At 41.4% G+C, this 13,755-nt stretch overlaps 1 protein-coding gene across 2 annotated transcripts in view; it reads left to right on the forward strand.

Moving 5' to 3' along the window:
* Nucleotides 1-779: 779 nt before the first annotated feature.
* Nucleotides 780-13,755, forward strand: part of gpr155a (G protein-coupled receptor 155a) — a 50,510-nt gene continuing 37,534 nt past the window's right edge. Inside the window, exons 1-4 of one of the 2 annotated variants that reach the window (XM_061880009.1) lie at nt 780-999; nt 8,681-9,192; nt 12,020-12,419; nt 13,540-13,702. In XM_061880009.1, coding sequence (XP_061735993.1) covers nt 8,718-9,192; nt 12,020-12,419; nt 13,540-13,702 — 1,038 coding nt within the window. In that variant the 5' untranslated portion in view covers nt 780-999; nt 8,681-8,717. The remainder of the gene's footprint in view (nt 1,000-8,680; nt 9,193-12,019; nt 12,420-13,539; nt 13,703-13,755) is intronic. The other variant, XM_061880010.1, reaches the window with a different exon arrangement.

Raw genomic sequence — 13,755 nt, forward strand, 5'->3', positions numbered from 1 at the left:
ATGTTTTTAATTTTTTCCATAGTATTTTTAAAATGTGCCGTGGGGCCGTTAAAAAATGACCTGCGGGCCGCACTTTGGACACCACTGATTTAAGGGGTACTGGTTGATCTTTTGTTTTTAACGGCGTGTGTTGTTTTTGCACTTATCCTGTTATTGTTTTTGAAACGTAGACGTTTCTTTCTGTATGAGGGGAGGTATTTTTTATGGACTTGCCTATTTGTAATGTTAAATTCCTGTTATAAGCCGTTATACGGCGTATGCCTTGAGCTCTTATTTTGAAGGCGCTAAGAGGAGAAATGGAGCAGCGTTTTGAAAACAACCGGAAATAAAGTGGTCCTCGTATAAAACTGGAGCCTCCGTGTTTGTTATTTTGTAGTTTTATACAGTATAGGCGACATATATAAACCCCTCGGTTACACAGGTAAAATTTTTAGTTGTTGTTTAAAAGCATACGACACAAATACTAAAGAATTGGACGTTAAAATTAAAACAATACGCGTTTCAATGTCAAAGTTTGAGAAACATTGCCCTCTGGTGGCAAGTTATATTATTATTAATGTTCCAATGCAATTTTATTTTAATTCAATCCTAGAACATGGATTAATGGTCTATACAAATGACGAAAAACCATAATTCCTCAAGTCCAGACCAGGTTGTGCTTGGTATCGGATCGGTGCCAAGGTGTCTTGTATCGCCTACCAGCGAGATCCCACTTTGAGATACTGCAGATAATCAAGTTAAGCCCCGCCCCCTGCTCTGTGATTGGTCCAACGGCGGCGGCCCGCTTCTCCTTTTTTTTTACGAAATTTTCTGGCAGGAAGGGAAGGTCAGAAAGTAAAGTCGCAACACAAGCGACATTTTTTTAGTTCCTCACACCGTTTAAAAGCGTCGTGCCGTTATCCGCTGCCTTATGGAGGACGACGGAACGATTGTTCCAGACTAACAAACATGGCGGCTCCTTCCTCCGGAACTTTGACTCCGTGACACGTGAGGACGAGGGTGAGTTAGATTTTACGCACAGACATGTTGTAAGTGTACTCAGACATCTTCTAAGTGTACTCAACATGGAGCGCTACTGTCTACTGGCGCTGACGAGACGTGGGGCCGCCATCTTGGAGTGGTGATCTGCTCCACTCAGTGCAATTCATTTGGCAGGAGCAATGAAATGTCAGCGCATTAAATTCATCTTACCTCACTGAATACCACTCATTTTCACCCCCTTTTTTTGTCATACGTGTAGTTATGATAAAAGACACATGTTTTGGCGTGTTTTGTTATTTATAGAGTGCCTAAAGGCCTACTGAAATGAGATGTTCTTATTTAAACGGGGATAGCAGGTCCTTTCTATGTGTCATACTTGATCATTTGGTGATATTGCCATATTTTTGCTGAAAGGGTTTAGTAGAGAACATCGACGATAAAGTTGGCAACTTTTGGTCGCTAATAAAAAAGCCTTGCTTGTACCGGAAGTAGCGGACGATGTGTGCGTCATGTCACATCCTCACATTGTTTCCAATCATGGCCACCAGCAGCGAGAGCGATTCAGACAGAGAAAGCGACAATTTCCCCATTAATTTCAGCGAGGATGAACGATTTGAGAATGAGGAAAGTGAGAGTGAAGGACTAGAAAAAAAGAAAAAAAGACGAGGGCAGTCGGAGCGATTCAGATGTTATTAGACACATTTACCAGGATAGTTCTGGAAAAGCCCTTATCTGCCCATTGTGTTACTAGTGTTTTAGTGAGATTATATGGTCGTACCTATACAGCCTGAAAGTCGGAGGGGTGTGACCACGGGTGTGGTGACCGCCAGTGTCACTGCCAGTTTTCTCTACTAGGCGAAGGCAGCCGTTGGGGCGGGGCTGAGATTTTTTTTTTTTTTTTCCATACTCCACGGTGTAAACATCTGACGGTCAGGGGCGGCCGGTGGGAGGAGGCAAGAGAGTCGCAGCTGCAGGAGGAACGACGACATCCGCTCATGTCGACGGTAAGAGCCGACTTAATACCACCATTTTCTCACCGAAACCTGCCGGTTGACATGTGGTAGGGAACCATGTTCGTTTGATTGATTGATTGATACTTTTATTAGTAGATTGCACAGTTCAGTACATATTCCGTACAATTGACCACTAAATGGTAACACCCGAATAAGTTTTCAACTTGTTTAAGTCGGGGTCTACGTTAATCAATTCATTCTTGACCGCTCTGTTCCATAGTAAAGCTTCACGTCATCTTTCCAGAATGTAAACAAGGAAACACCGGCTGTGTTTGTGTTGCTAAAGGCGGCCGCAATACACCGCTTCCCATCTACATCTTTCTTCTTTGACGTCTCCATTATTCATTGAACAAATTGCAAAAGATTCAGCAACACAGATGTCCAGAATACTGTGGAATTATGCGATTAAAGCAGACGACTTATAGCTGGGATCGGTGCTGGATCAAAATGTCCGCACCAATCCGTGATGTCACCCGCACGCGTCATCATACCGCAGGATAATTTGCACGAAATTTAAACTTGCAATTTAGTAAACTAACCCGGCCGTATTGGCATGTGTTGCAATGTTAATATTTCATAATTGATATATAAACTATCAGACCGCGTGGTCGCTAGTAGTGGCTTTCAGTAGGCCTTTAAAGATAAAGTACCAATGATTGTCACACACACACTAAATGTGGCGAAATTATTTCCAGAGAAGGGGGGAAAAACGCTCAGCTATTTTTAAGTTGAAGAAACAATATCATTAGGTTATATATATACATGCGTATATCCTACATAAACAACGTATGAATACATCAGATCAGTGTTTTTCAACCTTTTTTGAGCCAAGGCACATTTTTACTGTTGAAAAAAAATCCAGAGGCACACCACCAGCAGAAATCATTAAAAAACAAAACTCAGTTGACATTAAAAAGTCGTTGCAATTGTTGGATATGACTTTAAAGCATCACCAAGCATTAGAGGTGTAACGGTACACAAACATTTCGGTTCGGTACGTACCTCGGTTCAGAGGTCACGGTTCGGTTCTTTTTCGGTACAGTAGGAAAACAACAAAATATATATTTTTGGGATATTTATTTACCATATTTATAAATAATGTCTTGACCCTTTTTAACATTGGGAAGACTAATAATTCTGCCCACGTTAATCCACATTAAACTGCTTCAAGTTGTTGCTTTGATTAAATAAAATGACACAACTTTTCTTCAATCAATCAATCAATGTTTATTTATATAGCCCCAAATCACAAATGTCTCAAAGGGCTGCACAAATCATTACAACTACAACATCCTCGGAAGAACCCACAAAAGGGCAAGGAAAACTCACACCCAGTGGGCAGGGAGAATTCACATCCAGTGGGACGCCAGTGACAATGCTGACTATGAGAAACCTTGGAGAGGACCTCAGATGTGGGCAACCCCCCCCCCCCCCCCCCCCCCCCCTCTAGGGGACCGAAAGCAATGGATGTCGAGCGGGTCTAACATGATACTGTGAAAGTTCAATCCATAGTGGCTCCAACACAGCCGCGAGAGTTCAGTTCAAGCGGATCCAAGACAGCAGCGAGAGTCCCGTCCACAGGAAACCATCTCAAGCGGATCAGCAGCGTAGAGATGTCCCCAACCGATACAGGCGAGCGGTCCATCCTGGGTCTCGACTCTGGACAGCCAGTACTTAATCCATGGTCATCGGACCGGACCCCCTCCACAAGGGAGGGGGGGACATAGGAGAAAGAAAAGAAGCGGCAGATCAACTGGTCTAAAAAGGAGGTCTATTTAAAGGCTAGAGTATACAGATGAGTTTTAAGGTGAGACTTAAATGCTTCTACTGAGGTAGCTTCTCGAACTGTTACCGGGAGGGCATTCCAGAGTACTGGAGCCCGAACGGAAAACGCTCTATAGCACGCAGACTTTTTTTGGGCTCTAGGAATCACTTCTACATATAAAAAGTGCAACATTAGACAGTTTCAAGTCAACTCATCATGCTTAATTTATTACAGCATTGGGGAAGCCTGTAGTTGATTTTTATTAGGTAAATGTTAAATTTTCATCAACATGTGATAGCAGGGACCCTGCCATTCAAAACTAGGCTGCTACATTACTAATGATTCATGTAACTAAAGCTGAAAATTCATCCCTGACCACCATGGAGTTCATGTAGGCTTTATGATGCACTTACATTATTTTATACACTATCAGAGACAGAAACTCTTCATTTATTGTCCTTTTTGGCTGCTTCAACACCTCAATCTACACTGTCTGTAACACACACAAACACACGCACACACAGCAAAATGAGTTAACGTTACGCTAAAAGCTAACTATCCTTCACCTAAAGCCAGGACTGCGAGTGAGCTGAGCTGCAGTTTGTTTCTAGAAGGTCAACAAGCTCATAGTGATGTTAAGAAAGTAGTTGACTTGGAATATAATTTGGGGAGAGTGCGTTGCTCCCCTGCTAAAGACCTATCTGCTCGACATCGACACTAAAGCGCTGACGACATGCGCTCTGAATACGCATTGCTGATTGGCTGTGTATGTAACCAATCAGATGGTTGTGAGGGAGGGACAATGCAGGGTGCTGTGTACAGACAGAGGCAGAACGGAGCGGAGCAGCTTGTTAAGACTTTAGCATTAGCGGCTACTTCATATGTTTGTGTCTAACTCGTTCGGTATTGCTCCGCACCGAACCGGAACCCCCGTACCGAAACGGTTCAATACAAATACACGTACCGTTACACTCCTACCAAGCATGCATGACTATAGCTCTTGTCTCAAAGTAGGTGCACTGTCACCACCTGTCACATCACACCCTGACTTATTTAGAGTGTTTTGCTGTTTTCTTGTGTGTAGTGTTTTACTTCCTGTCTTGCGCTCCTATTTTGGTGGCTTTTTCTATTTTTGGGGGGGTATTTTCCTGTAGCAGTTTCATGTCTTCCTTTGAGCTATATTTCCTGCAGCTACTTTGTTTTAGCAATGAAAAATATTTTAATTGTTTGTATTCGTCTTTGTGGGGACATTGTTGATTGTCATGTCATGTTGGGATGTACATTGTTTTACCGCACAGTAAGTCTTTGCTGTCGTCCAGCATTCTGTTTTTGATTATTTTGTAGCCAGTTGAGTTTTCTGCATAGCCTTCCCTTAGCTTCAATGCTTTTTCTTAGGCGGACTCACCTATTAGATGCCTTTTTACCTGCGCGCTTGCTCACGCTGTTTCCGACATCTACAAAGCAATTAGCTACCTGCTGCCACCTACTGATATGGAAGAGTATTACAAGGTTACTCTGCCGATCTTTAGACAGCACCGACACTCAGCAACAACAACACATTATTTGCAGACTATAATTACTGGTTTGCAAAAAATATTTTCAACCCACAAAGGTGAAATTAGATCATCTCTCACGGCACACTAGTGTGAGTTTTATACATATTTATTTTGTATGTCGTTCTGGATAAAAGTCCCACACATTTCACAAAGGGGAGCACACAAAATTGGGTTGAAAAGCTAGACTAAGTTTAGACTTGAACAATACTGTATAGCCACTCTCCATCTGATTGTCTAGTTAGCTAACATATATTACAATCTGGACTGTGGTCCTAACTTTTACCCCTGTTGGCTTTTACAATCTTTATCTTCGTCATTTATTTCATCTTGATGTTACTCAAGTATGACATTTTTTTAATTGAATTAATTTCATTGACGGCACTGCGATGAGATGGCGACTTGTCCAGGGTGTACCCTGCCTTCTGCCCGATTGTAGCTGTGATAGGCACCAGCGGCCACAAGGGAATAAGCGGTAGAAAATGGATGGATGGATGGATGGATAATTTCATTGACAAGCAATTCTATTATGGTCATACTCTTGTTTGCTAGTGGCTACAATTTCAGTACTATTGAAGATCTATACTCCTTTTCAACTCTGTGGTAATATTATTTCACAAAATACAACCAATAGTAAGTTAATGTTAAATCTTACCTGTGAACAGCAATGCCCCGATTGCTATTTTCAACAGGAAAACGCTGAACACCCTTGTTTTCTACCTGTCAACTGTCAGTTTAGGCAGCTCGCCGGCTCCTCGTCACCACTTCAAGATGGCGGCCTAATTTCTCGCGTCACAGCAGCCAATGCTGCATCTACTTATAACAGGGGTGTCCAAAGTGCGGCCCGGAACTAATTGATTATCGGCCCGCCACACATTCTGGAAATGCTACTGTAAGAATAAAAAAGAACACTTAAAAAAAGTGAAATGAGGTGACGAGAAAAAGTTGCAATGTTGACACAAAGCTGCCATGCAGGCTGTTTTTTTTTCTTTTGTCTTTCTTTATTTTTCTTTTTTTTGCCATTGCTCAAAAAAAAAGACAAAAAAAAATCACTGTTATTAAATTATTTCAAGGCTCCAATTAGTTCAAATATTTCACTTTAAAATGTTTTGTGTTGTAAATATTGCACATATTGTGTGGTTGCCATATAAAAACACCAAAGTTTTCTTTGGCAAAAGAGCATAAAACAAACCAAATAATAGTTCAAACGTAAAATCAATAGATTTTGATCCTGTAATTTGTGTTGAAAGTAAAAGAAAAAACTAATAAAAATGTACCACTTTATGAGTGCGGCACACTTTCGATCCCAAATATATTTATTGGTATTTTATTTATCTTTTCACTGTTATTACTCAAAATATATCAAGTTATTAAAATCAATGGTGTCCTGCATTATTGATATTTTAGGGCTTTAATTACTAAATACTGCATATTTGAGTTTTACTATTAAAAAAAAGAAGTAGTTTTTGACAGAAAAGCCATAAAACCTTTGTTTGTATTACTTTATATCAACTTGAAGTTGATATAGAAATTTATTGTAAGCGTTAAATAAAAAAAAATAAAAAAATTGACTTATTTTTAATATTTTAATGACTGACACCCTTTATGGTCCCCGGGACCCTTAAAGTCCTACTGAAAGCCACTACTACCGACCACGCAGTCTGATAGTTTATATATCAATGATGAAATATTAACATTACAACACATGCCAATACGGCCGTTTTAGTTTACTAAATTGCAATTTTAAATTTCCCGCGGAGTTTCCTGTTGAAAACGTCGCGGAATGATGGCGCTTATGATGAAGCGTGCGCGTGACGTCACGGATTGTAGCGGGCATTTTGTTCCAGCCCGATCCCAGCTATAATTCATCTGCTTTAATCGCATAATTACACAGTATTCTGGACATCTGTGTTGCTGAATCTTTTGCAATTTGTTCAATTAATAATGGAGTCGTCAAAGAAGAATGCTGTTGGTGGAAAGCGGTGGATTGCAGCTGCCTTTAGCTACCAAAACACAGCCGGTGTTTCTTTGTTTGCTGTGAAGCTTTAATATGGAACAGAGCGGTCAAGCGAACATGATTCCCGACCACATGTCAACCGGCAGATCTCGGTGAGAAAATTGTGGTAATAAGTCTGCTCTTACTGGAGACATGAGCGGAGCTTGCGTCCTCCTGCAGCAGCTGTCAAAAAGGCAGCTGTGACTTTCTTGGCTCCTCCATGGCTTTCATCAGAGACACTGGCGGTCACCACACGCCTCCGACTTTCAGGTATGACTTTATAATCTCACTAAAACACTAGTAACACAATAAGCGGGGCAGCATGCCAGAAACCTGAGGGTTGCAGGTTCGCTTCCCACCTATTGACATCCAAATCGCTGCCGTTGTGTCCTTGGGCAGGACACTTCACCCTTGCCCCCGGTGCCGCTCACACTGGTGAATGAATGATGAATGAATGATTGGTGGTGGTCAGAGGGGCCGTAGGCACAAACTGGCAGCCACGCTTCCGTCAGTCTACCCCAGGTTAGCTGTGGCTACAGATGTAGCTTACCACCACCAGGTGTGAATGAATGATGGGTTCCCACTTCTCTGTGAGCGCTTTGAGTATCTAACAATAGAAAAGCGTGATATAAATCTAATCCATTATTATTATTATTATTATTATTATTATAAGCAGATAAGGGATTTTCCAGAATTATCCAGTAAATGTGTCTAATAACATCTGAATCGCTCTCACTGCCCTCGCTTTTTTTTGGTAGTGCTTCACACTCACTTTCCTCATCCACAAATCTTTCATCCTCGCTCAAATTAATGGGGAAATTGTCGCTTTCTCAGTCCGAATCGCTCTAGTTGCTGGTGGCCATGATTGCAAACAACGTTCAGATGTGAGGAGCTCCACAACCTGTGACGTCACGCGCACATCGTCTGCTACTTCCGGTACATGCAAGGCTTTTTTATTAGAGACCAAAAGTTGCAAACTTTATCGTGGATGTTCTCTACTAAATCCTTTCAGCAAAAATATGGCAATATCGCGAAATGATCAAGTATGACACATAGAATGGACCTGCTATCCCCGTTTTAAATAGGAACATCTCATTTCAGTAGGCCTTTAAAGGTAAAATAAAAAATCCATACATTTTGATCTGGTTTGAAAATGACAAAATATCAAAATGGCCCCCGCACGCTTTCATTTTCCCATGTGCGGCCCTCAGTGGAAAAAGTTTGGACACCCCTGACGTATAAGATGTCTATGATTTTACCCCATTGACTTTGGAAATATCTTATCGGCGCACAGTGGGTGTGTTTGACATTATCAGCCGCCTTGTTACCTTTGCACCACCTCTCAGATGAATCACCTGCTTTGTGCTCTCAGACAGTAAAGACATCATCAACATGGCTTTAACCCCAGCATGAGGGCTGGCAGGAGCATCATCATCATCATCATCATCATCATCATGGAGATCAGCACTGCCACCACCGTCCTTCCACATGCAGCCGGGGATCTGCTGGATCCCCCCGGTCCACCCTCCGGCATATCCATCAACAAACTCCTCCCGGCTCTGTTCAAGTGCTTCGGCATCATATTGTGTGGCTACGTCGCCGGCAGGGCCAAAATCATCACCTCCACCCACGCCAAGGGGTTAGGCCACTTTGTGTCAGCGTTCGCCCTACCCGCGCTCCTGTTCAAGAACATGGTACTGCTGGACTTTGAGAATGTCATCTGGCCCTTCATCTGGAGTATCCTGGTAGCCAAGGCCTCAGTGTTTGCCGTGGTTTGCGTCCTCACACTGCTGGTTTCCAGTCCAGACAGCCGCTATAGCAAAGCCGGGCTCTTCTCAATATTCGCCACCCAAAGCAATGACTTTGCTCTGGGTTACCCGATTGGTATGTACCATGTTGATAAAAACGTATCGCTAGCAGCAAAGTGTTTATTATATTGTGTCATTCTGAAGTTAGGATTTACACTCACCAACAAAGAAAGGTGCAGAGATAGTTATGAACAGCGGTATTGATATACCGTATTTCCTTGAATTGCCGCCGGGTATATAGTATGCGCCTGGCTAGAATTACTGCCGGGTCAAACTCGTTTCGCAAAATAATTAGCGCATGCTTAGCAATACCGCCGGGTCAAACTCGATTCGCACAATATTATTTTTATTAGCGCACGTCTAGAATTTCCGCCGGGTCAAACTCGTTTCGCCAAATAATTAGCATATGTCTAGAATTCCCGCCGGGTCAAACTCGTCACGTCCTGAGTGACACTTCACCTGTCATCATTTTTAAAATGGGGGTGGCTGATTTCAATTAGGGATGTCCCGATCCAGGTTTTTTCACTTCCGATCCGATACCGGTATTGTTTTTGCACTTCCGATCCGATACCGATACTGGCCTATCCGAGCGTGTATTAAAGTTTAAAGTTATTTAGCCTACTTAGTTGTCGGATTCCTCTTGAAAAGGATTTTAGTACTCTTGATAGCAACTAGCCAGCTGAATTAGGTGAGTTTGAATAATACACAATAGTTGGTATTCAAGGATAAACACAAAATATCCAAAAATATACATGACAAACAGAAATGACATCATTAAACAGTAAAAAAAGTGAACAGTATAAAGTGCAAATAATGCTGTAAACATTATTTAAAAAAGCAAAACACACAAACAACCCGAGTGGGATAAAATGTCTATAACTTAGCATCAATATTTGCTCTTGAACAAGTGTAAACTTAAAAAAAAAAAAAAGAAAAAATATATATATATCTACACACTCCCTTCAATTGTTTGCCCCAGTTAGGGGGGGTTGGCAAACAATTGAAGTCCAAGCATAATGAGGAGATTCTTTCTAACAAAGACGAGCACTTCAAGATGCTCAGGTGTCAGTCTGCTCCTTTGTTCAGCTATGATGAGCGCTGAAAAGCCTCTCACTCGCAAGAGTCATTAAAATGTCTTACAACTTTACCACCCCGCTTGACTTTATTGTGGCATGTTTTGCACTCCACCTCTTCATCTTTTTCGTTTTCTAGGGTAAAATAATCCCACACAGCTGACGTTTTTTACCGTAACTTTTAATTCACACGGCCGTCTGAACGGTTAGAACGCAGACCTGTGGATGTTTTGGAGGTGTTCTGGAAAAACTATGACACCTGTGAAGTGAAAACTATATCAGGTGACTACCTCTTAAAGCTCATGGAGAGAATGCCAAGAGTGTGCCAAAAAGTAATCCGAGTAAAGGGTGGCTATTTTGAAGAAACTAGAATATAAAACACATTTTCAGTTATTTCACCTTTTTTGTTAATTACATAACTCCACATGTGTTCATTTATAGTTTTGATGTGACAATCTACCATGTAAATAGTCGTGAAAATAAAGAAAATGCATTGAATGAAAAGGTGAGGCCAAAAATTTGGACACACCTTCTCATTCAATCCGTTTTTTTTATTTATAGAACATTTTAGATTGTCACTGAAGGCATCAAAACTGTCACCTGTGAAGTGAAAACCATTTCAGGTGACTATCTTTTGAAGCTCATGGAGAGAATGCCAAGACTAAGCAAAGCAGTCATCAGAGCAAAATGTGGCTATTTTGAAGAAACTACAAAATAAAACATATTTTCATTTATTTCACATTTTTTCGTTAAGTACATAACTCCACATGCGTTCATTCATGGTTTTGATGTGACAATCTACAACAGGGGTAGGGAACCAATGGCTCTAGAGCCAGATGTGGCTCTTTTGATGACTGCATCTGGTTCTCGGATAAATCTTAGCTGACTTTGCTTGACACGATAAATAATGAATGATTCCACTTGTAATCACAGTGTTAAAAATTATTTTCAAAATATAAAACATTCTCATGCATTTTTAATCCATCCATCCGTTTTCTCCCGCACCTGTTCAAGAAGTTGCGTTAATGGTAAGAAGTTATTTATTTATTATTGGTTAGTGTGGGGCTTGCCCTCCTGGGGGTTCTTCAGACCACCAAGCACCGACATGAGAGCCTGTTTCAGGGTTACAATATTGTTTTATTTTTCAATAAGTCTCTCAGTTGCTTTCCAGCAATTGTCTTTCCAGCCCCAACCCCATCTCTCCTCCTGGCTGCTGCTTATAACAGAGCGAAAGGTGATTAGATAAAAAGGCCCAGGTGGGCCATCTACGCACCTGTCGCTGCAGGCCCGTAGGCCACGTCCCCTCCACAGTTATTTTCAGAATAACAATGTTATTACAAGGAATAACAGACCTATTATACTCTAGAAATGTTGGTCCTACTTAAAAATGCACATTTTTAGTTGTGTTCAGTGTTAAAAAGAATATTATATGGCTCTTACAGAAATATATTTGAAAATATTTGGCTTTTTGGCTCTCTCAGCCAAAAAGGTTCCCGACCCCTGATCTACAATGTAAAATAGTCATGGAAACAAAGAAAACACATTGAATGAGAAGGTGTGTCCAAACATTTGGCCTGTACTGTATATTTAATTTTCGCACAATACTCAAACGTATACACTTCTGTATTGTTTATTTCCTTGTACTCCTAGTAAAGAATCTGCATAGTTGTGTAGGCACCGTGGAAACGCACAACATGGCTCGAGTTGAACCACCGTGTTTTTTTCTCACTTTGTGCAGCTATTTATTTTGTTTAGCCAGGTAAACATCTTGTTTACATGTGATCATGCTTTCTCTTTAAAAATGTGTGTCTAACATTTGTGTGTCCGCAGTGAAAGCCCTATATCAAAGCACATATCCGGAATACCTCCAGTACATCTACCTAGTGGCACCTGTGTCGCTAATGCTGCTAAATCCCATCGGCTTTACCTTTTGTGAGGTGCAGAAATGGAAGAATCAGGGAGACCACCAGCAGGGCAAGCTTCTGATCGTGGGACAAGTGGCTCTGCAAGTCCTGAAGAACCCTATTGTTTTTATGGTCGTCATTGGCATCGCGGCCCATTTTCTTCTGCGCCAGACCATTCCTTCATTCATGTCCGACTTCGTGGATGGTTTGGCCAACTCTTTTGAGGGAGGAGCTCTGTTCTACTTGGGTCTGTCCATGGTGGGACAGCTAAAGAATCTAACCAGGTCCACTGTTGTGACGCTGATACTACTCTTGACAGCAAAATTGTAAGTAAAACTCTTCACTTTTGCTACTCCTTCTGTCCTAAATGACTGGATTCTTTGAATGAGTTGACATGTTTTTATTTGTTTGTTTTTTTGTCCTGTCCAGCTTCTCAGGCAAATCATATATTAGATGTAGATGCCCGTATCGGCTGTTCAGTGCTAATTAATTTAAAACCTCTTCTCACGCCGGGGCTTACCAAAGGCATGTGGTAAATTTAGGCCTGCGCTTATAAATTTGAGTGTGATGTAAGGATACCATCATGAAAAGCACATTTAATAAAAAAAAACGTTATTATGGTCTTACCTTTACTTATAAATGAAGTTCATGCGCTGTTCCTTCTGATCAAAAGCATCGATAACTTGTTTCTAGAAGTCTTCCTTATCTTTCTTCAGTTGTAAAAGTCTTTCTGTCTCGATGGAGAGCTTCCTTTATTACCTCCTGCTTCGATTGAAAGTCCAGTTTAGAAAACTGTTTTATTTTAGATATGTTATCCTCCATGTTAAAAGTGCAAGCGAGAGGAAAAAAATAAACGATCGCTGCTTGTTGTCACTTCTTCTGCAGCCCGAGTAGTCGCAAGAAGGATCACTAGCGCCCTCTACCATCAGGAGGCGGGAGTCATTTAATGACTCTATTTGACACACGCAGCTATGGTATATTAATAAAACATAGCTGCTTACTGTTCTTTTTAGCATATTCAATAGCTTGGACCTTAAATCCTACTGAATAGCTCTTAATCTTCTTACCTTTATGCGATTTTAAATGATTGAATTCAACCTCCTCCATTTTGAAAATGATGACAGGTGAAGTGTCACTCGTGACATGACGAGTTTGACCCGGCGGAAATTCTAGAGATGCGGTAATAAAAATCATATTTTGCGAAACGAGTTTGACCCGGCGTTAATCCCGAGCCGGCGGTAATGCTAAGCATGCGCTAATTATTTTGTGAAATGAGTTTGACCCGGCAGTAATTCTAGACAGGAATATTTCCAAGGAAATACGGTATATGTGTATTTGTATGTACAATATATGTGTGGGAGCCAGAGTACACGTGTTGACATGTTGACATGTTGACTACAGGAAGGTATGATATTTTCAGTAATAGAGCACTATTACTTTTCCCAGGTTGCTGATGCCTCTTATTTGTAAAGACATGGTGGATCTTCTGGACAACACCAGCCCTGTCAACCACTCAAGCCTCTCCAACTACGCTTTTCTTTACGGAGCCTTCCCCACGGCGCCGAGCGTCGCAATCTACGCCGTGTATTATAACTCCCAGCTGGAAGTGGTGAGTAGACTAGCAGTGGTCAGTGCTCACCTAAACCAGCACAAAGCGGGATA

This window comes from Nerophis ophidion, linkage group LG19, assembly GCF_033978795.1.
Source record: "Nerophis ophidion isolate RoL-2023_Sa linkage group LG19, RoL_Noph_v1.0, whole genome shotgun sequence".
In the NCBI taxonomy this organism is placed as follows: domain Eukaryota; kingdom Metazoa; phylum Chordata; class Actinopteri; order Syngnathiformes; family Syngnathidae; genus Nerophis; species Nerophis ophidion.